Genomic DNA, 16,841 nt, shown 5'->3' with positions numbered 1-16,841 from the left:
CGGTGGGGCTTGTCCCGCCGGCGCGCTGCCTTACCCCGAAGGCTGATTTTGAGGGTAACCTGCACCGTGTTTAATCCTCCCCGCAGAGCTCCCGCGTACGCGGTGCTGGGCGGCGGGGACGCTTGTGCTACACGGAGCGGGCAAAATAATCCTGCGTCCTAGGAAGGCGCCGTGTCGGGCCGTAGTCGCGGTGTCAGCCGGTTTTAAGTCTGTGGGAAGGGGCAGAGAGGCCGCAGTTACATCGGCGAGTAGGGCACAAGGGCTGGGGTAGCCTTCCTGCTGTAGCAAAGCTTGGTTTTCAGTAATGCAAGTCTCGGATAAAAGCATCTTTATTTTTAAGAAAGTTATGTTTTTCCCTATTAGTAAGCAGTCAGAAAAAAAATCTGATGTATTGATGATGTATATGTATTAGGTGGTGTGACATTGGTAGCAATCTTTAGAAATAAAAAAAAAAGTATTTGAAACTTCTGGGCACAGGTCAGAGAACTGTTGTGTATTTTTGTTACTAAATATTTCTTGTTTTATTTTGTAATGCTATGCATTTTCAATGAGAGAAATTGTAGTGCCTTTCTGGGCAGAGGTGTGTTGGAAAGAGTTCATGCATTGCTGCTTTTTTTTCTTTAGTTAGAAAAAAGTTTGGAAGGTTGGGTAGGCAACCTGAACTCCATCTATGCTTTCTGATGTACAGATCGATGACAAAGAATTTGACATTCCTCAAGTTGATACTCCTCCAACACTAGAGAGCATCTTAAATGAGGTGAGTGGTCCATCAACCATGCAACCAGCTCCAATACAGGGAGGAACTGAGATGAAGTAGCACAAACTCCTTTGATTCTTCTCATATTGTGTTTTTCCTGGAAAATAAAGTTGTATAACTTCATAGTTTCCCGATACCAATAGCTGACAAAGCACTTGCTCAGCTGAGTAATTGCTGTACAGTGGGTAATACGGAATTTTGTGTTTTCAATCAAAATATCCGTGGCTGTAACAAAAATTTTCCATCAAATTTAAGCATGTTCACCTGTGTGGTATTGGACAGTCACCTGAAGGCTGTACAGTCCATTAAAAGTGTTAAAAGGTCAGAGTTATTGAACAACTTTTTTTTTTTTTAAGCCAAAAATAAATGCAGAGAATTCTTGGTAGTTCTTAAGCTGTGGGAGACGGTAAAAACTAGGATCTTCATGGCTCCATTTATATTGTACTTCTATTTAGCCCTCTGGTAGGAGTCATGAACTGTCTCAACATCTGACATTGCCTGTACCTTGCAGGGGAGAGCTGACTTTGTCTTCCATATATCCAATTTAGTGCGTTTTTTGTAATAGTCACGTGAGTGCAAGATTCTTAGAAAGGAAAAGAAGGGCATGGAAGTAAAGATAAACTACAAGAAAACAAGCTTTTTACAAACTGAAGAAATTGGTGGTTGGACTTCCTAGGAAGCCAGTGTAAAAGGAAAAGGAGCCTGAGAGAGGTGACAGTTCTTCTAAAAAGCTGTATTAGAGATGCAGGTGTAAGGTGCCCCAAACACATACAGCCTAGGAACAAGAGGAGTGGTAGAAGGGGTAGTGTACAGGTATGTCCTGTTTCTGCTGGGGCCTTGGGTGATAAAGGCAGAGACTGTATTTGGGTGATACCAAACTCTAAGGAGATGCAGTCACATCCACGTCAGAGGAGTAGAGTCCAAGTCTTAAACTTGAGAGGTAATCATGAAGAAAGTGTAGTGCAGACAAATACAAAGTCTTCCTCTAGTGCTATTTATCTCAGTATATATGGAATGGGAATGACTGGCAAAGCATATTCTGAAAAGGATTTTAGTGGAAAACAACCTGACTGAACCAAAAAGTTACACAGCTGCCCTGCAAAAAGAGATACTTCATGGGCACAGGACTGCCAGCTATAAGACAAATGAGCACCTGCTCTGTTCTCTGCACGTTTGGTATTGTGTTTGCTCTGTCTCTGTGCTTCGAGAACAACATGAACTGTACTGAATTTGTAAGACATCAGGGCTGTTTAAAAAATAATATTAAAAAAACTTCACATTAAACCTGAGAGAGGAGAGAGATATCACCAGCAGAAGAGCAGAGAAGGGCAAAATCAACCCTTGCAGTGGCCCAAGGGGATTGCTAGACTCTTAGCCACCACTTGGTGAAGTGCTGGAGGAGATGATAATACTTCCAGGCCTTCTCTCAGCAATTGGAGGCTTTTGAGAACAGCTTGGTTTAATGACTGTTAAAGTTTTGATGGAGTAGATAATAATCTGTGGAACAAAGACTGGTTGAATAACTTTCTCTCCAGCCCACTTCTGTCATTATTGTGAATTCTGAAAACCGGTTCTTTCTGAAAATCTGTAGTACAATAATACATATTTCTGTTTTTTACATGTGAAACTATCTTGTCCTCTGCTTCTTGATTTTTTTTTTTTTTTTTTCTTAATTGATGCTGTTTTGCTAACTTTTTGGTTGGGTCAAGATACTTGTGCATCTTGAACGTTTAGTAAGCTGTGGTGATTCTCTTCCTTCAGACTGATGATGAAGAAGAGTCTTTCGTTTTGGAGGATCCCTTTCTCTTGAACGTTGATAACACAGATACACATTCCTATGACACATCTTCTGTAGCGAGCTCTGACAGTGGGGACCGGACACATCTGAAAAGGTACTGCAGGACTCAATACCCTGGGAGGGTAATTTTTTTTTTTTTTTGTAAGGAGCACTGCTTATATCAATTAAAAACAAATTCTCCTTTTTTGAGTGGGTGGAAGGAAAATCCAGAGCTTCCTAAGGCAACTTCCTCTGCCCCCTCCCTGAGGTTTGCTGTAAGCGTGCGATTTGTCCATTACTTGGGTGGGAACACTTTAACTACACATGTGGATTTTGTCTCCTGCTGCTGTACCCTGGTGCTGAAGTCCCAGGGGAATGCTGCAGGGACTCTGCTGAAGCTGCTTTTGACAGAACAGTGTTATTCCTGCAAAATCAGGTAGGCAAAGATGGAATTTTTTTTGCACTGAGGGTTAGCCTGTTTGAGCAATAAATGCGTTTTATGGGAGATGGAGTATTTACATTTATCTGAATTTCAGTGGAATCTTTAAAACCTGAACCTTGATGATTTTAAAGAAAATCTTTCAAAGGTGTGTCTGATGGCATCCAGAGTCTGCAAGCAGCTGGTGGTTATTTTTAAAAGGCAAGTCAACTGCTGTCACTCCTGTAATGGAGTGCTTATTTTGAAGTCTAAAAGCAAACTGGAATGTGGTAATTAGCTATAACCCTCCTGACTTGTCTTGATAATTACTCAGATAATGGTCTGATCCTGCATCCTGAGCCACTCCCATGGCTGCCTTATATGCCATAAGAAGTCATCGTTGTTACGAGAGTAGTTGTATAGGATAGAAACATGGAAGTGTGGTGGTTTATGGCGACATATGGTGGTGAACTGACTCGCTGTCCCTTCTTTGTTTTTTCAAATAAAATGGTTTGTATTGAGGGAGATGTTACCAGGAGTAGCTTATATGTTTTCCAATACAGAGAGGGCAGAAAAACCTGGGAGTGTTACTGTCATCTTTGGATGAAGCTAGTTGCCATGTTTATGGGTCTTTACCCATAATAAAAGCTATTAACATGTTTCTTCAGCCTTTATATGAGCTACTTGTTTGTGTGCTGCTGTAGAGTTAAAAATGAAATGTTTCCCAGTTAGTTTTAGAAATTTGGCTTTCTGGTGATGTGTGCTTGGCAACAGAATTGCAACTTTCCTGGGGCTTTTCCCTCTACTCTGTGTTCTGCAGTATACCTGTGCTCCTTAGAAATAGCTGTCCCCTGTACTGTAGTTACTTTTAAAAGACATTTGCTCCATGAACAGAAACACTTAACCTTTCATATCAGATCAGCTGTCTTTTGATTGTTATTCTTTAAGCATATATCCATTTTTCCTAGGGGTCTGTATTCTCCTAATGAGCCTTTTGCAATTGTGATTTTCCTTAAAATATTCACCTTTTAAGGCTGAAACTCGCTGCAAGATTAATTAAAGAGCAAAAGTGTTGCTTTCAGGCTTTATTAATAAATTCGAAGGTTTGCACATACATGATTGAAATGGAAAATTTGTTTGAATAACTTTTTTTTTTTACCCTGGGAGATGAGTTAAAAACACATTTTATGCAGGCACAGTGATGCATATCAGGCTTTGCCAGTAATCTTGTACCTGTTTCATTCTGTGCATGTAGGCGCCAAGAATAAGAATGGGAACGTTATGAGTGATGTGTGCATGCAGAATTTACCTGCTGGTTTAGCTGTGGGTTATGCAAATTCCAAACTTTTATTCTGCTCTAATGCATTTGGTTTATTTCTTATTTCCTTAGGAAGAAAAAACTCCCTGATTCTCTTTCACTCCATGGATCAGTTATACGGCTCTCACTTCTGAAAGGAATTTCTGCCCAAATAGTATCTGCAGCAGTAGGTGTTTGTTTTTTTTTTCTCCTGGTCACATCCATTAAGAAAAATTTGAACCTGTTATGGTGTGGAGGGGTTTGTGTGTGATCTCCTCCCTCCCCACACTATTAGTTCTGGATAATACTAATATGTTCAGTACATGTTTGGTACCATCAGTGCTAGGTTAACATTTGGACTAGATGATCTCCTTTCCAACCTAGTTGATTCCGTGATAAACTACTAACTAGTAATCCCTAGCCAGCAGTGAATCAGGTATTAGGTGACATTGCAGCAGCAAGATGGTAGGTCCTCCTTAACACTGATTTGTGTTGCTGGGTGTCATTTAACCTGGCGGGAAATGTTAATATAAAATTATAGCGGTGCTATTTGTTTTGCTTTTGTGAAGATGCTGGGAACAGGTTTGCTTAATGCTTGCAGCAGGCACAGCATGGAGTCATGGTTCTGAGCCTAGTGAGGAGCAGGTTCACACGTTGCTGCGGCTGCGCTGCAGGCACAGTAGAGCTGGTCTGTAGATTGTACTGCTGGCGAAAACTGACTGTGTGAGATCACAGAATCAACTAGGTTGGAAGGGACCTTGAAGATCATCCAGTCCAACCGTTAACCTAGCACTGACAGTTCCCAACTACACCAGATCCTTCAGCGCTATGTTGACCTGACTCTTCAACCCCTCCAGGGATGGGGACTGCCCCCCTGCCCTGGGCAGCCCATTCCAACGCCCAAGAGCCCCTTCTGCAAAGAAATACTGCCTCAGAGCCAGTTTGAACCTTCCCTGGTGCAACTTGAGGCTATTCCCTGTTGTCCTACTGCTTATTACTTGGTTCAAGAGATTCATCCCCCCTCTCTGCACCCTCCTTTCAGGGAGCTGTAGAGGGCCATGAGGTCTCTCCTCAGCCTCCTCCAGACTAAACCCCCCAGTTCCCTCAGCCGCTCCCCAGCAGACCTGTGCTCCAGACCTTGCCCCAGCTCCGTTGCTCTTCTCTGGACACGCTCGAGTCATTCAATGGCCTTTTTGGGGTGATGGGCCCAAAACTAAACCCAGTCATCGAGGGGCGGCCTCACCAGTGCTGAGTACAGGGGTCAGATCCCTTCCCTGTCCCTGCTGGCCACGCTATTGCTGATACAAGCCAGGATGCCCTTGGCCTTCTTGGCCACCTGGGCACACTGCTGGCTCCTGTTCAGCCGGCTGTCAATCAACCCCCCCCAGGTTCCTCTCTGACTGGCAGCTCTCCAGCCACTCCTCCCCAAGCCTGTAGCACTGCTGGGGGTTGACCAGAGATATGGTGGGGATGTAGAAAAGCATGTGATTTCTGAAGTGTTCGAGGTAGGCTTGTTAGAATAGAACACAAATGACTTGTCTGTGAGTGTTTCGTGTTGGCTGTGTGGCCAGGGCCTGGCCGTTACCGGTCTGCTGCTGGCTGTTGCTTGCATGGGGCGGGGAGCGATCCACCTGAATGAGAAGCTAATAAGGTGTGCTTGGAGGGGAGAGGGAAGTAGATTTGCAAGCAATGTCTGTGCTGTGACAGAGCATAGTGAAACAATGAAACAATTTGCAAGCAATGTTTGTGCTGTGTACACAGAGAATACTGAAAACTGTTCTTAAGATTAGACTGTTTTCAGAAGAACACAGTCATTTTCGTAAGGAATTACAGGATATTCTGCTTCCTCTCCATTTCTGTGTACTTCCTCATCCCTTCTGGGTATTTCTAGCCAGTGGTTCCCTCAGCATTCTCTGTCCTGGTGGGACTATTAAAATGCAACTTGTGTTGATTTGTCTGCATGTTGTAGTTCTAATTATTAGAGACATGTACAGAGCTGGGAATTCTATCTCTTACTCATGATTTTTCCTGTTTTTCTAGGACAAAGTGGATGCTGGCTTGCCCACTGCAATTGTAAGTACCCTAACAATTTTCAAGTAATGTACAGTTAGTTTTCATGTAAACTTAAAGCAGTAATGTAAGACAGCTGATAAATGCATCTTTCATCTTAGCCATACTAAGAATTTTCAAATATGAGGTTTGGGAGAAGCAGCATTAAAGATCTAGTTCCTGGGGGCAGAATTCAACCTTTAACTGCCCAGCTGCCCCTCTGCTGGTCAAGCCCCACACTCTCCCATTTTTCATGTCATCACTGGGGCTTGTTAGTTGAACACATAACCTTCCCTCTCAAGGTAAGTGTTTATCTCTTGAACACATGGAATTTCTCCAGGTGCTGCCTCTTTGCCAGTTACTGCTTTGAATCCTAACAATTTTTTTTAAGAAACTTAAACTGAAGTGCTCATAAAGTGATGGGTTCAAAGTCTCTATGGCTCTGATGTAACTGAAATACGACCTTAAAATACAAAATTACACTAAAAGCCTGTCTGAAAGATACTCCTGCTTAGCAATTTGCATTAAATTTCTTGAAGTCAAGCATACTAATTAAAATACATCAGAAGTGAAGCTGCCTATAATTAAAGGAGAAGAGAAACATTTTAAGGAGGTGAAATACAGTGAGGATTTGTTCTCCCTTTTTGAAATGAGTTTTAATGTTTTTCAAATAAACTGAAGATGTGCTTGGTTGCTTTGACTGTAGTAGCAGCAGCAATCCATCAGAAGTTATGCTTTTTGTTTTAAAAAAAAGGAAGAAAACCTAGTTACATCTAAGGCAAAAGGTTGCACAGCAGGATTGGAAACATGCTGTGACTGATGTGCACACAGGATAAAAACCTGTACTTACTCCAGACATTAAAGCACTTAATTTTTTTAATCTGACTTACACTTGTTAAGAAATAAAAAGTAGAACATTAATATATTTACAGCATTATGTGATTTCTACTAAGTTTTTTTTTAATTGGGTGCAAGTTGCAAGTGCAATAGAATCTTGGAGCTGTGTTTTAATTCCCCATGGAAGGAAGTTGGAGTCTCTGGCCTTACTGGGGACTGTCTCTTCATGGGACCAGTGCTACCCAGGGTTGTAGAGGAGTTCAGATGAGGATGTAGCAGCTGCATGAGAAAAAGATCCTCTGAGTATTTATACTCAGCTACTATGCCAAAAGAATGAGGCTGACTTTACAAAGAAGAAATTTCACTGTGGGTACTGCTCTTGAGCATTTGAATTTCAAACAGCAGAGGAAAAGGCAGCCCTCTGAACTTGAGAAAATCTGTGTGATGGTCATTCAAGTGTAATACTTCTCTAGCTTACACGTAGGAACTGCTTGTCACTTATAAATTAGAAAATGGTTATGTCTATAACCTTTTAAATCTTCTCCTTTTGGCAAACTTTGCATGAGCGAAGTGAGAGTTTAAGTGCTGGATTTGTGACTTATGTTTCTACTTTCAATCTTTCTGCATGACTGTTTCAGGCAGCATCAAATCTGATAGCAGTGGGGACTTCCCATGGGTTAGCACTGATATTTGGTAAGTTAAAAATAAAGTTTTGAGTTACTTGCGTTTTAATGATCCTAAAAAAGCCCCAAACACAAGCAAAAAAAACCAGCCTGGATTAGAACTGCAGGGTGGATTTCTTCTAATACATTCATTTTGTGCTAAATGTGATTTTCTTTCAGGAAAGAAATAAAGTACAAATAATACTTTAGTTGTTCTTATTCACATATTTCTTCTTCTTTGTCAAAGATTGGCACACTGATATTAAGAAATTTAGCTCTGTGGCAATTGTCTAGAGTCTTTTCTGTGTTTACATATAAGTTACTCTGTTTTCATGTGGAGGAAACCAGAACCAGTATAGAATATCATCTCATACAGTATTAATCTTTTTCTCCCCTATGACATAATAGCTGCCAGGATTAGGGAAATTAAAATGTGTTCTTTGGGAAGTGGAACTTCTGAGCCATGGCTACCTGCAGGCTTGCATCATAGGTTTCTCCTTCCCTGACCTTCCTCTGTACCAGTCACTTCTGTGTCCCTTCATTCTGTTATTCTTTCCTTCCTCTTATCACCAAACTTTCTTAAAAAAGTTTCTGAGCTTTGCCTCTGTTTATCCAGCTTACCAACTGTGTGAGAACAACTCTTGAATTGCTCACCTTATGCGTCAAGTTTTTGCACATTTTGTGTATGCAGCACCAAATTTTAACAGTTTCAGAAATTTCATTATCTGTTTTACTTTTCTTTCAAAATTGGCTGAAATTATTCGAGAGACCAAAAGTTACGGGGGACAGGGTACAATGGAAGGAAGGGAGAGACTGTGACAGTGTAAGACTTGCCTTCCTGGATATTTAGATATTAAACTCTTTGATTGCATTTACTTAATCTGGTATTGAAACAGTTACAGGATGTGCTTAATCTCAACATAAATAACTTCTTATCTGCTACAGTCAACACATGATCTTACTGAGTTTTTAGTAGTAGATCTTTATAGTTTTTCTAAAAATTGGCGAGTATGTGGAGATGTCCAATATCACTACTATGGAATGCATTTTTACTCTGATTTTCCTGTTGTTCTCTCTGTATGCAGACACTATGAAGTCAGTAAGCTTTTAAACAAGAAACTGTTCACTGCAGGTGTCATAATAGAGAGAGATTCTTTTTAGCATTCTTACCTTTGTTGTGATTATTTCTACATCAAGTCCTGTTTAAGAGGATGTACCACTGAATGTCTGAGGTGCTTAGTGTGCTATGGTATTTCAGTTAATGTATTTGGTAAGATTACTTTGTTCTGCTCAGTGCAAGAGTGTTTAATCAAAGTTTTCTTTGTTATGGCATTGATTACTTTGGACCAACTTATTTACTGTTATTTTGGCCATGGTCTTTGCAAGGCTGTGTAGTCTGAAACACATGAAGTTATTGTTTGTACAGCCACATACTGGGCTGTATGGAAAATTATTACTCTCCTCTGCACTTGTGAGATGACATCTGATGTTCTGTGGCCAGTTTGGGGCTGCTCAGCACAAGACAGACATCGTTGTACTGCAGTGAGCCCGGTGGAGGGGGGTCGCCAAGATGAATACAGGCTGAAGCACATGATGAGTGAGGAGAGGCTGAGAGAACTGGGTTTCTCCTGCGTGGAGACAAGGTGGCTGAGGGGCTCTTCATGTTGCTGTCTTCTACTATCTGATGGAAAGGGAGAGAGAGACTCAGACCCTTCTTAAAGGTCCATGGTGTTAGGTAAGAGGCAAGTTGCAACATGGGAAGCTCAGATTAGATTTTTCACCATGAAGCATGAAGGTTGTTGAAGCGTTTGAGAAGAGTTGAGAGGGTGTGGAGTCTGCTTCCTTGGGGGGGTGTTCAAAGCTCAGCAAGGCCCTGAATAAGCTGATCTCGTTGACTTTGCTTGGAACAGCAGGACTGGGCCAGAGACCTCCCTAACTCCCATGCAACTGAAGTTATTCTGTGAGTCTGTTTAAAGGTGATGAGGAATGAAAGAACATCACCCAAACTTGTTTCAGATACGAGCATGAATGTTTCTGTACAATTCTGTTCTCTGTGAAATTCTGTCATTTCTGTAACTAAAATGGGTGTTGATCCCAGTGCTCTCGGTTCTATCTGCACAGAGAGAAATCCTCACAGGATATGGATAAGGCCACCTTGTGTGCAAAAAGAGAGGATTAGTGTTCTGGCTTGGTTTTAGTCTGTAATTTAAACCAGCAGTTTATGCCTGTAGACCAATCCATTTCTGCATGTTCTGCATCTTCTGTTATGGAGATATTTTTCTACTAGGTGTGTTAATTAGGATGAGATTTACTCCCTGAAGTTTTGTAAGATGTGTGCATGGTTTATACTGTACAATGAAACATCACCTTTTTTTTCCTGCAAAATGTAGTTCCATTTTCTGTTTGAACACTGCTGATGATCAAATTTCTCTGAATAATTTTGTGTCACTAGAAGATATTTTATTTTTTCTTTCATACATGTTACTTTATGTAGCTATTTCATTTGTCTCTTTTTAAGTCCACCTGTTCCTCTTGCCTGCTTTGTCCTTTTTAAGGAAGACTTGGGTAGCTTTCATTCTGCCTTTTTGAATGCTTCTGTTGGCTCTTGAAAAATTATCACAATACAGTTCTCTGTGCACCTAACCTTTGAAAAACAGTATTTTTCATGTGGATTAGAGTTGGATTAGATGCTAACTCTTGGGCGTCTTGTAAGTGTTGCAGAAGTGTTGTTAGGAAGCGATGTCTGGGGCCCTGTAGCCACCCTGTTTGCTGCAGGACTGTCACCAATAACTGGGTCAAGGCAGCCCTGGCCTTGTCTAGCCAAGTCTTGAAGAACTCTTATGGATGGAAAATACTGCCCAACGGGCAAATGTGTGTGCATACACTCCTCTGGTAACCTGCTCCAGGGCGACATTGCAGGGGAAAAATAATTCCTAACAACCTCTCAATTTGCCATTTCTGGTATGCTGTTTATTACATGATCTGACATTACTGAGAAGAGTTTCGTGCTCTTATTTTTTACCTATTTTTCAGGTAGTTTATCTTCTGTTTGATGCTTTGTTGCCACATTTAGATAATGACAGTTTTTTGTGCCTTAGGAACATGACCTTTCTAGTGATGTGCTCACTTGGGGGATTTTTTTTGGTATATAAATGAGGGCCATCCTTTTGCCAAATTCCTTCTGAAACTTGTCTGAAAACTTGTGAGCATTATGCAAGTGAATAGTGGTGCTGTGTGCCATGACTTTCCTTGAGGATTGCTCGCTGCGGTGGAGAAGTGCTCTCCCAGCAAGCCTGTAACAATAAACAATCTTCTGAGGTTTTCTTCCTTCATCTTTCTAGAAGAGCCAAGAGGTTTTTACACTACTCAGAAACTAGCCCTTAAACAGAACTCACTGAAATTTTTCAGTGAGTTATTTTTCATGGAGACTTTATGTTCTGAGCAGAAAATTTCTATATAGCTAAACTTTGTTTTGATTGGCATCGAACCATTTATTTCCTCTGTTGGCAGTAAAACTTAATGGGTGGTGTCCTAAGTCTTTGCTGAGGTGTGGAAGTAGCATGATATCTTGAGAGAACAGGTGGTGTAAGTACCTGAAGACAGCATTAAAACTAGATTTTGGGGACCTTGGTCATTTTTAGAAGTTAATGGGGAGTTGATTGGCTGATGGTAACTGATGAAAATAGTTTTACCAGTTATATCACTGTGAACTTCCAGTTTTATTTCCTCTCAGATTTTTTTTTAGTCTTCAATACAATGAAGTCCAAATTTATGAACTCATTTTTCTTCAGCGATTTCATGTTTTCTAAACCCCTGGTTTAAAAAAACTAGCTATTACTTGAATAAATCAAAAGGGGAAATGTTAACAAAAGGAAAACACTATCTGCAAAATCTGAAGGTTCTCTCTGTCTTTGAAGATAATCACATATATGCTGTTGGTTACTTCACTCTTTTGTATTGATTTCTGGATTTTTCTTTCCTCTTTTTGCCCTTTCTGTGTGGACTGGAAAGGAAAAGGTACAGTAACACTGCACTGTGCATGTACCCTGCATGAACAACTCCTGTCTTGCCCAGTTTGCATGTTGTCTGTGCCAGAATTTGAGATACCAGATAAGCAACAAGTAAGGCAGTGCAGTAACCAGTCAGTGGATAATACTACTGGCAAGTCTGGGAACTGGTTATTGAATGCATGTGCATTGCACACTTCTAAATTCTCCAGGCAGGAACAGCAGAGGAACAGCTAAATGTGCTATTTGTGTTTTAGGGTGTCAGGTCCGTAGCTGTTTGTAAAGGCATTATTTTGGGGTAGGACAAAGGCTCTCCCATGAGATTATCATCCATCTATTTCTGCCTGAGAGTTGTCAAGTGGGAGCGCTATGGAGTAGGAACCCAGTTCAAAGAGCCAGAATCCAGAAACTCTGTGAAAGCCATGCAAGCAGGCAGCAACTTCTGAAAGTCCTGTGGTTCTGCACCTGAGGAGGGAGCCGTGGGTTCCTCATGTGGTAGCTGCAGGTGGTCTGACTTAACCTCTGCTCTGAGTAATCGTTTCACTAGCTGAAGAGGAGGAGAGGAGGTGCCTGCCTTGGTTTAGGGGACAGCTGCTGTGTTGTTAGGGGAGATGGTGTCTGCAGCCTGTCCCATTAGCTCCCTGTCTATTGTCCTCCCGATTCTCAGGCCCAGGAGGGATATACCTTCTGGGAGAGCATTTACTGCTACCATGCCTGATAAAGGTGGCAGGAAAGGACCTATTTGTAATATTTGAGAAATTTTTGGGGAAATAAAGCAGGCCTTTTAAACTCAGGAAAATCATGGCTTAAGGAAAAGATCTTGATGAAAACCTAGTGACCTGAGAATTAATAACTTAATTAAGGAGGAGTGGTATGCTTATCCCTTTGTTCTGGAAAGTGACTTACTTCATATTCACAAACTTGCTTTTATTCTTTACTTGTTGAGCTGTATCAAAGTGCCACCTCATTTTGGCTTCAGACTTTGAGAACAACAAAAGTAGTTACTGCCAAAAATTTTTCAGATGAAGAATTGTTTTATGTAAATTGCAAAATTAAAAACATTTTTTTTTTACAATTGATAGCCACCTTTGTTTATTTTGAATTGACATTGTGAGTGAGGAAATAAGAAAATGGATTTGAAAGTTTATATGGGTATATATATAAAGGTGTAAAGCTGGATTGGAAGTAATAGTGATTCTGAAGCTGTTCCCTTTTCAGAGAAAACTGTGACAGATTCTCCTTTTTCATGCCTTAGAGGAAACAGATTATTGACTTATTGACAGGTTTAAGCTGAAGTGAAAGGAACAGGATGCAATTCGCCTTTAATAAGCAAGAGCTGCAGTTAGCAGATGGTCTTTTTGTAAATGAACTGTATTTCCAGACCTCTGGAACAGGAATTATTTCATTGGGACTTGAGGGACACCATTTGGAGAATATATCTGTGGGGAACTTGTTTTCCAGCTGTAGCTCTGTGTTCTCTGAGCTTCCATGGAAATCTTCCATGATTTTTCTTCTTTTTCTTTGACCTGTTCTGATCTTGTACACCCTTGTCACAGTGATGTCAAGGTGTTTTCTAGTAGCATGGCAAAGAATGATGTTTATTTCCATCACATAGCTTCTGTTTCATCTTAAATAGCGTGGCCAGCAGGGACAGGGAAGGGACCTTGCCCCTGTACTCAGCACTGGTGAGGCTGCCCCTCGATTCCTGGGTTCAGTTTTGGTCCCCTCACCCCAGAAAGGCCATTGAATGACTCGAGCGTGTCCAGAGAAGGGCAACGGAGCTGGTGCAGGGTCTGGAGCACAGGTCTGCTGGGGAGCGGCTGCGGGAACTGGTGGGGTTCAGTCTGGAGAAGAGGAGGCTGAGGGGAGACCTCCTGGCCCTCTGCAACTCCCTGAAAGGAGGGTGCAGAGAGGGGGGATGAGTCTCTTGAACCAAGGAATCAGCGCCAGGCCCAGAGGGAATGGCCTCAAGCTCTGCCAGAGCAGGATCAGGCTGGCTCTGAGGAAGGATTTCTTTGCAGAAGGGGCTGTTGGGCGTTGGAATGGGCTGCCCAGGGCAGGGGGGGAGTCCCCATCCCTGGAGGGGTTGGAGAGTCGGGCTGACCCAGCGCTGAGGGATCTGGTGGAGTGTTGGGAATGGTCAGGGTGAGGGTCATGGTTGGACTGGAGGAGCTTCAAGGGCTTTTCCAGCCAAGATGATTGTTATTATCCTAATAAGGATAGTTGTGTGCAGAGCAATGGCCTTAGTTTTGAAGCGTTTCGACTGCCTTGTACTTGGTACTAGAGTTGGTGGCAGAAATACCCTGCTTGGCCCCTGGAGCAGAAGGTGCTGTGGTTTGCTGTGGCTCCGTGGCATCAGACTGACCTTCAGGAAGGCTCTGTGTTGTGCTTGAGTGGCAGATGCAATGAATTGCATGTTGCTTTTCTAACTTCTTGCTATAGTGATACTGAAGTAGTTTTGGCTCCATCTTCCTCTTTTGCAGTGACTGATGGCAGCCATTCACAGTATAGGATATTATATATATATATCCTTTATTTAGTTAAACATGAGTGTCAAGGCTTATAAAATTTAGATATATATTTAAACAGTAACTTGTGTGACTGTCAGAACTTTCAGAGCTGCTTCTGTACATGTAGGTTCAGCCAGTTTGAACGTTCATATTCTCCTCAGCTTTCAGAATTTTATCTTCAACAGTGTCACATTCATTTGGAAGGCTAATGAAAAGTAGTGTTTTGCACAGTTTCTGATTATTTAACTGTGAAAAATAATCTTCATCTACCTATAGTTTAACGGAGTATCTCTTACAGTAGTAGCAGTATCTTTATGAAATGTTTTTATAATAACTGTTAACAAGCAAATGTCAATTCTCTTTTGAAAGTGCAACTCCCCTGTTCTGTGTTTGGCATAAGTCAGACTGTAGAAAAAGATGCTCCATGCGGCATCAGGTGTTGTGCTGGCAGGCACAGCAGAGCAGAAGTCCATGAAGAACAGGTAGCTTTTTTCAAACTGCCTGGGCTGCTTGACACATGATGAAGAGATGGTATGGTCAACTGAAGGCACCTTTCTCTTTTCCTCCCACACATTTCAAGAGCAGAGTTCTTCAACATTCACAAGAATCATGATGTTTCTGAGCACCCATAACATATGGTATCCTATTGACCGTTATTGTTGCCATGTTTTAGATCAAAACTGACAGTTTTCTGTAATATCTGAGCCTTCCTTGTGCATTTGCAAGACAGAGCATGGCCTTTCTGTCTCTTGTAGGCTCTGTCTCATTTGGTGTGCAGAAGAAGTGTTTGTAACACCCTCTCTATCCCTGCTACCACTGTCCAGATTTCGCAGGAAAAGGAATTCTTACTTTTTTGGGGGCCACAACAGCAGATGAGTTTTTTGACGCAGATGCAGGAAAACAAGGAATAGAGTGGAAAAAGTGTTTGAACATGGCCTTAGCCTCTTTCCCCTCACCCTAAACAGTGCTTTAGAGTAATCCATGAGTTCAGGTACTTTTCTTGCCAGTATTTCAGTCCTTTCACTAATGCCTCTTCGTACTGGTAGAAATTGGAAAGGTGACTCCCGCTCTGTGTGTGCTCAGCCATCAAATCTGTGCAGACTGATTAATGCATCCCTTTGTATGGGGGAAGAAATCAGGGAGACATCCATGCTCTGCTTCACATCTAGCACATTGCTAGCAGTGCTGCAACTTGGAGAAATATGTCCCATACCTTGGGCAGTTCTTCCAGGGGATTTCTGGTGCTCAGCTGCTGTCTGTTCCCTGGATCCTGTCATTTCCCTTCCTTGCTCAAGGTGCAGTCCTGCATGCAGTGTTTTTGTGGTGCTTCTGATGCATTTCAGATCTCCAGTCTTCATTCCAACAGTCCTCACAAAGCATCTCTTTTTTTCCTCCCCCACTCAAAATTTTGCAGGACAAAATGAGACAGAGGTGGAAAAAGCAGATCCAGAATATAATTTTCTTAGCTTTTAAGGGCAATGTACCAAAGACAGGTAGAAGGTTATCATTCATAATGCCTGAAGTGCAACATCTCATAAAGCAATTTTTAGTCACTTGTGGAAGCAGACAAGAACTTGGCGCAGACAGAAGTGCCTGCTGTTTGTTGTCTGCAGGGGACAACAGGGCAGGGCCATGCAGCAGTCCAGTCCCTAGGAGGCTGTGCAGGCATTAGCACCTCCTTTGCTGTAGCCAGTGTCTCAGGAAGGGAAGTTCTGTCACAGTGTAGTGATCATTGCTGTTTCCTTATGATGTAAGAGCTGTGTGCAATAGAACTCATCAAGCATTTTACCTGTGCAGCCTGGAGACACAAGTTCATTCTTCTTCCAGCTTCTGGCCTTTACCAACAAAACTGAGGAATAAAGGTTATGTAAAATTACACTTACCAAAAGCTTGCATTGGGGATGTTCAAATTGGCATATACTTAAGGCTCAGAAGACAGAATTAATTTTCTGTCATCCTTGCTACAACTTAAAGCACCATTGCAGAATAGCAAAAGGAAATCTAGATATTGCTTTGACTTTTCTAAATAGTTTCTTCAGTTTGAAATACCTCTGCATTTCCATATTGCCTGCACCTCTTTCATACTTTTAAAAATTTTTGTATTTCCCTGCAAGTGTCCCACTATCTCTGTACTAATATGTGCCTTCATCTTGTAAACTCTTTTCAAATAACTTAACTGCAAGCCTGTGAATCATGAATGTACCCCAAGTGAATTGTCTAAATAAAAATTGCATTATGTTAATTTTAATAATTGCTCTTTCCTTCTCTTTAATTTCTTACTAATTGTTCTGCTCTAGATCAAAACCAGGCTCTTCGGCTGTGTCTGGGCAGCACTGCTGTTGGGGCCCAGTATGGGGCTATCTCTGCTCTCAGTATCAACAATGACTGTTCGAGGCTCCTGTGTGGCTTTGCGAAAGGACAGGTAATTCCCGTCGGATGGGACGGTCCAGTGCTCTGCCCTCCTGCAGATGCTATCCAGAGGTGACAACAGCTCCAAGCCTAGCACACTCAATATGTATCTGTTTGT

General features: G+C 41.8%; 1 protein-coding gene across 3 annotated transcripts in view; it reads left to right on the top strand.

Annotated features, from left to right (window-relative positions):
- The first annotated feature begins 655 nt into the window (after positions 1–655).
- The window catches only part of VPS8 (VPS8, CORVET complex subunit), an 86,800-nt gene continuing 70,614 nt past the window's right edge, over positions 656–16,841 (top strand). For 2 of the 3 annotated variants that reach the window (XM_026855426.1, XM_026855424.1), the window contains exons 1-7: positions 656–757; positions 2,519–2,649; positions 4,343–4,436; positions 6,290–6,322; positions 7,774–7,828; positions 11,809–11,814; positions 16,612–16,736. In XM_026855426.1, coding sequence (XP_026711227.1) covers positions 671–757; positions 2,519–2,649; positions 4,343–4,436; positions 6,290–6,322; positions 7,774–7,828; positions 11,809–11,814; positions 16,612–16,736 — 531 coding nt within the window. In that variant the 5' untranslated portion in view covers positions 656–670. The remainder of the gene's footprint in view (positions 758–2,518; positions 2,650–4,342; positions 4,437–6,289; positions 6,323–7,773; positions 7,829–11,808; positions 11,815–16,611; positions 16,737–16,841) is intronic. The other variant, XM_026855425.1, reaches the window with a different exon arrangement.

This window comes from Athene cunicularia, assembly GCF_003259725.1.
Source record: "Athene cunicularia isolate RWA chromosome 9 unlocalized genomic scaffold, athCun1 chr9_part2, whole genome shotgun sequence".
Classification (NCBI taxonomy): Eukaryota; Metazoa; Chordata; class Aves; order Strigiformes; family Strigidae; genus Athene; species Athene cunicularia.
The sequence above is the reverse complement of the archived record's forward strand: the minus strand, read 5'-3'. Positions and strand labels throughout refer to the sequence as shown.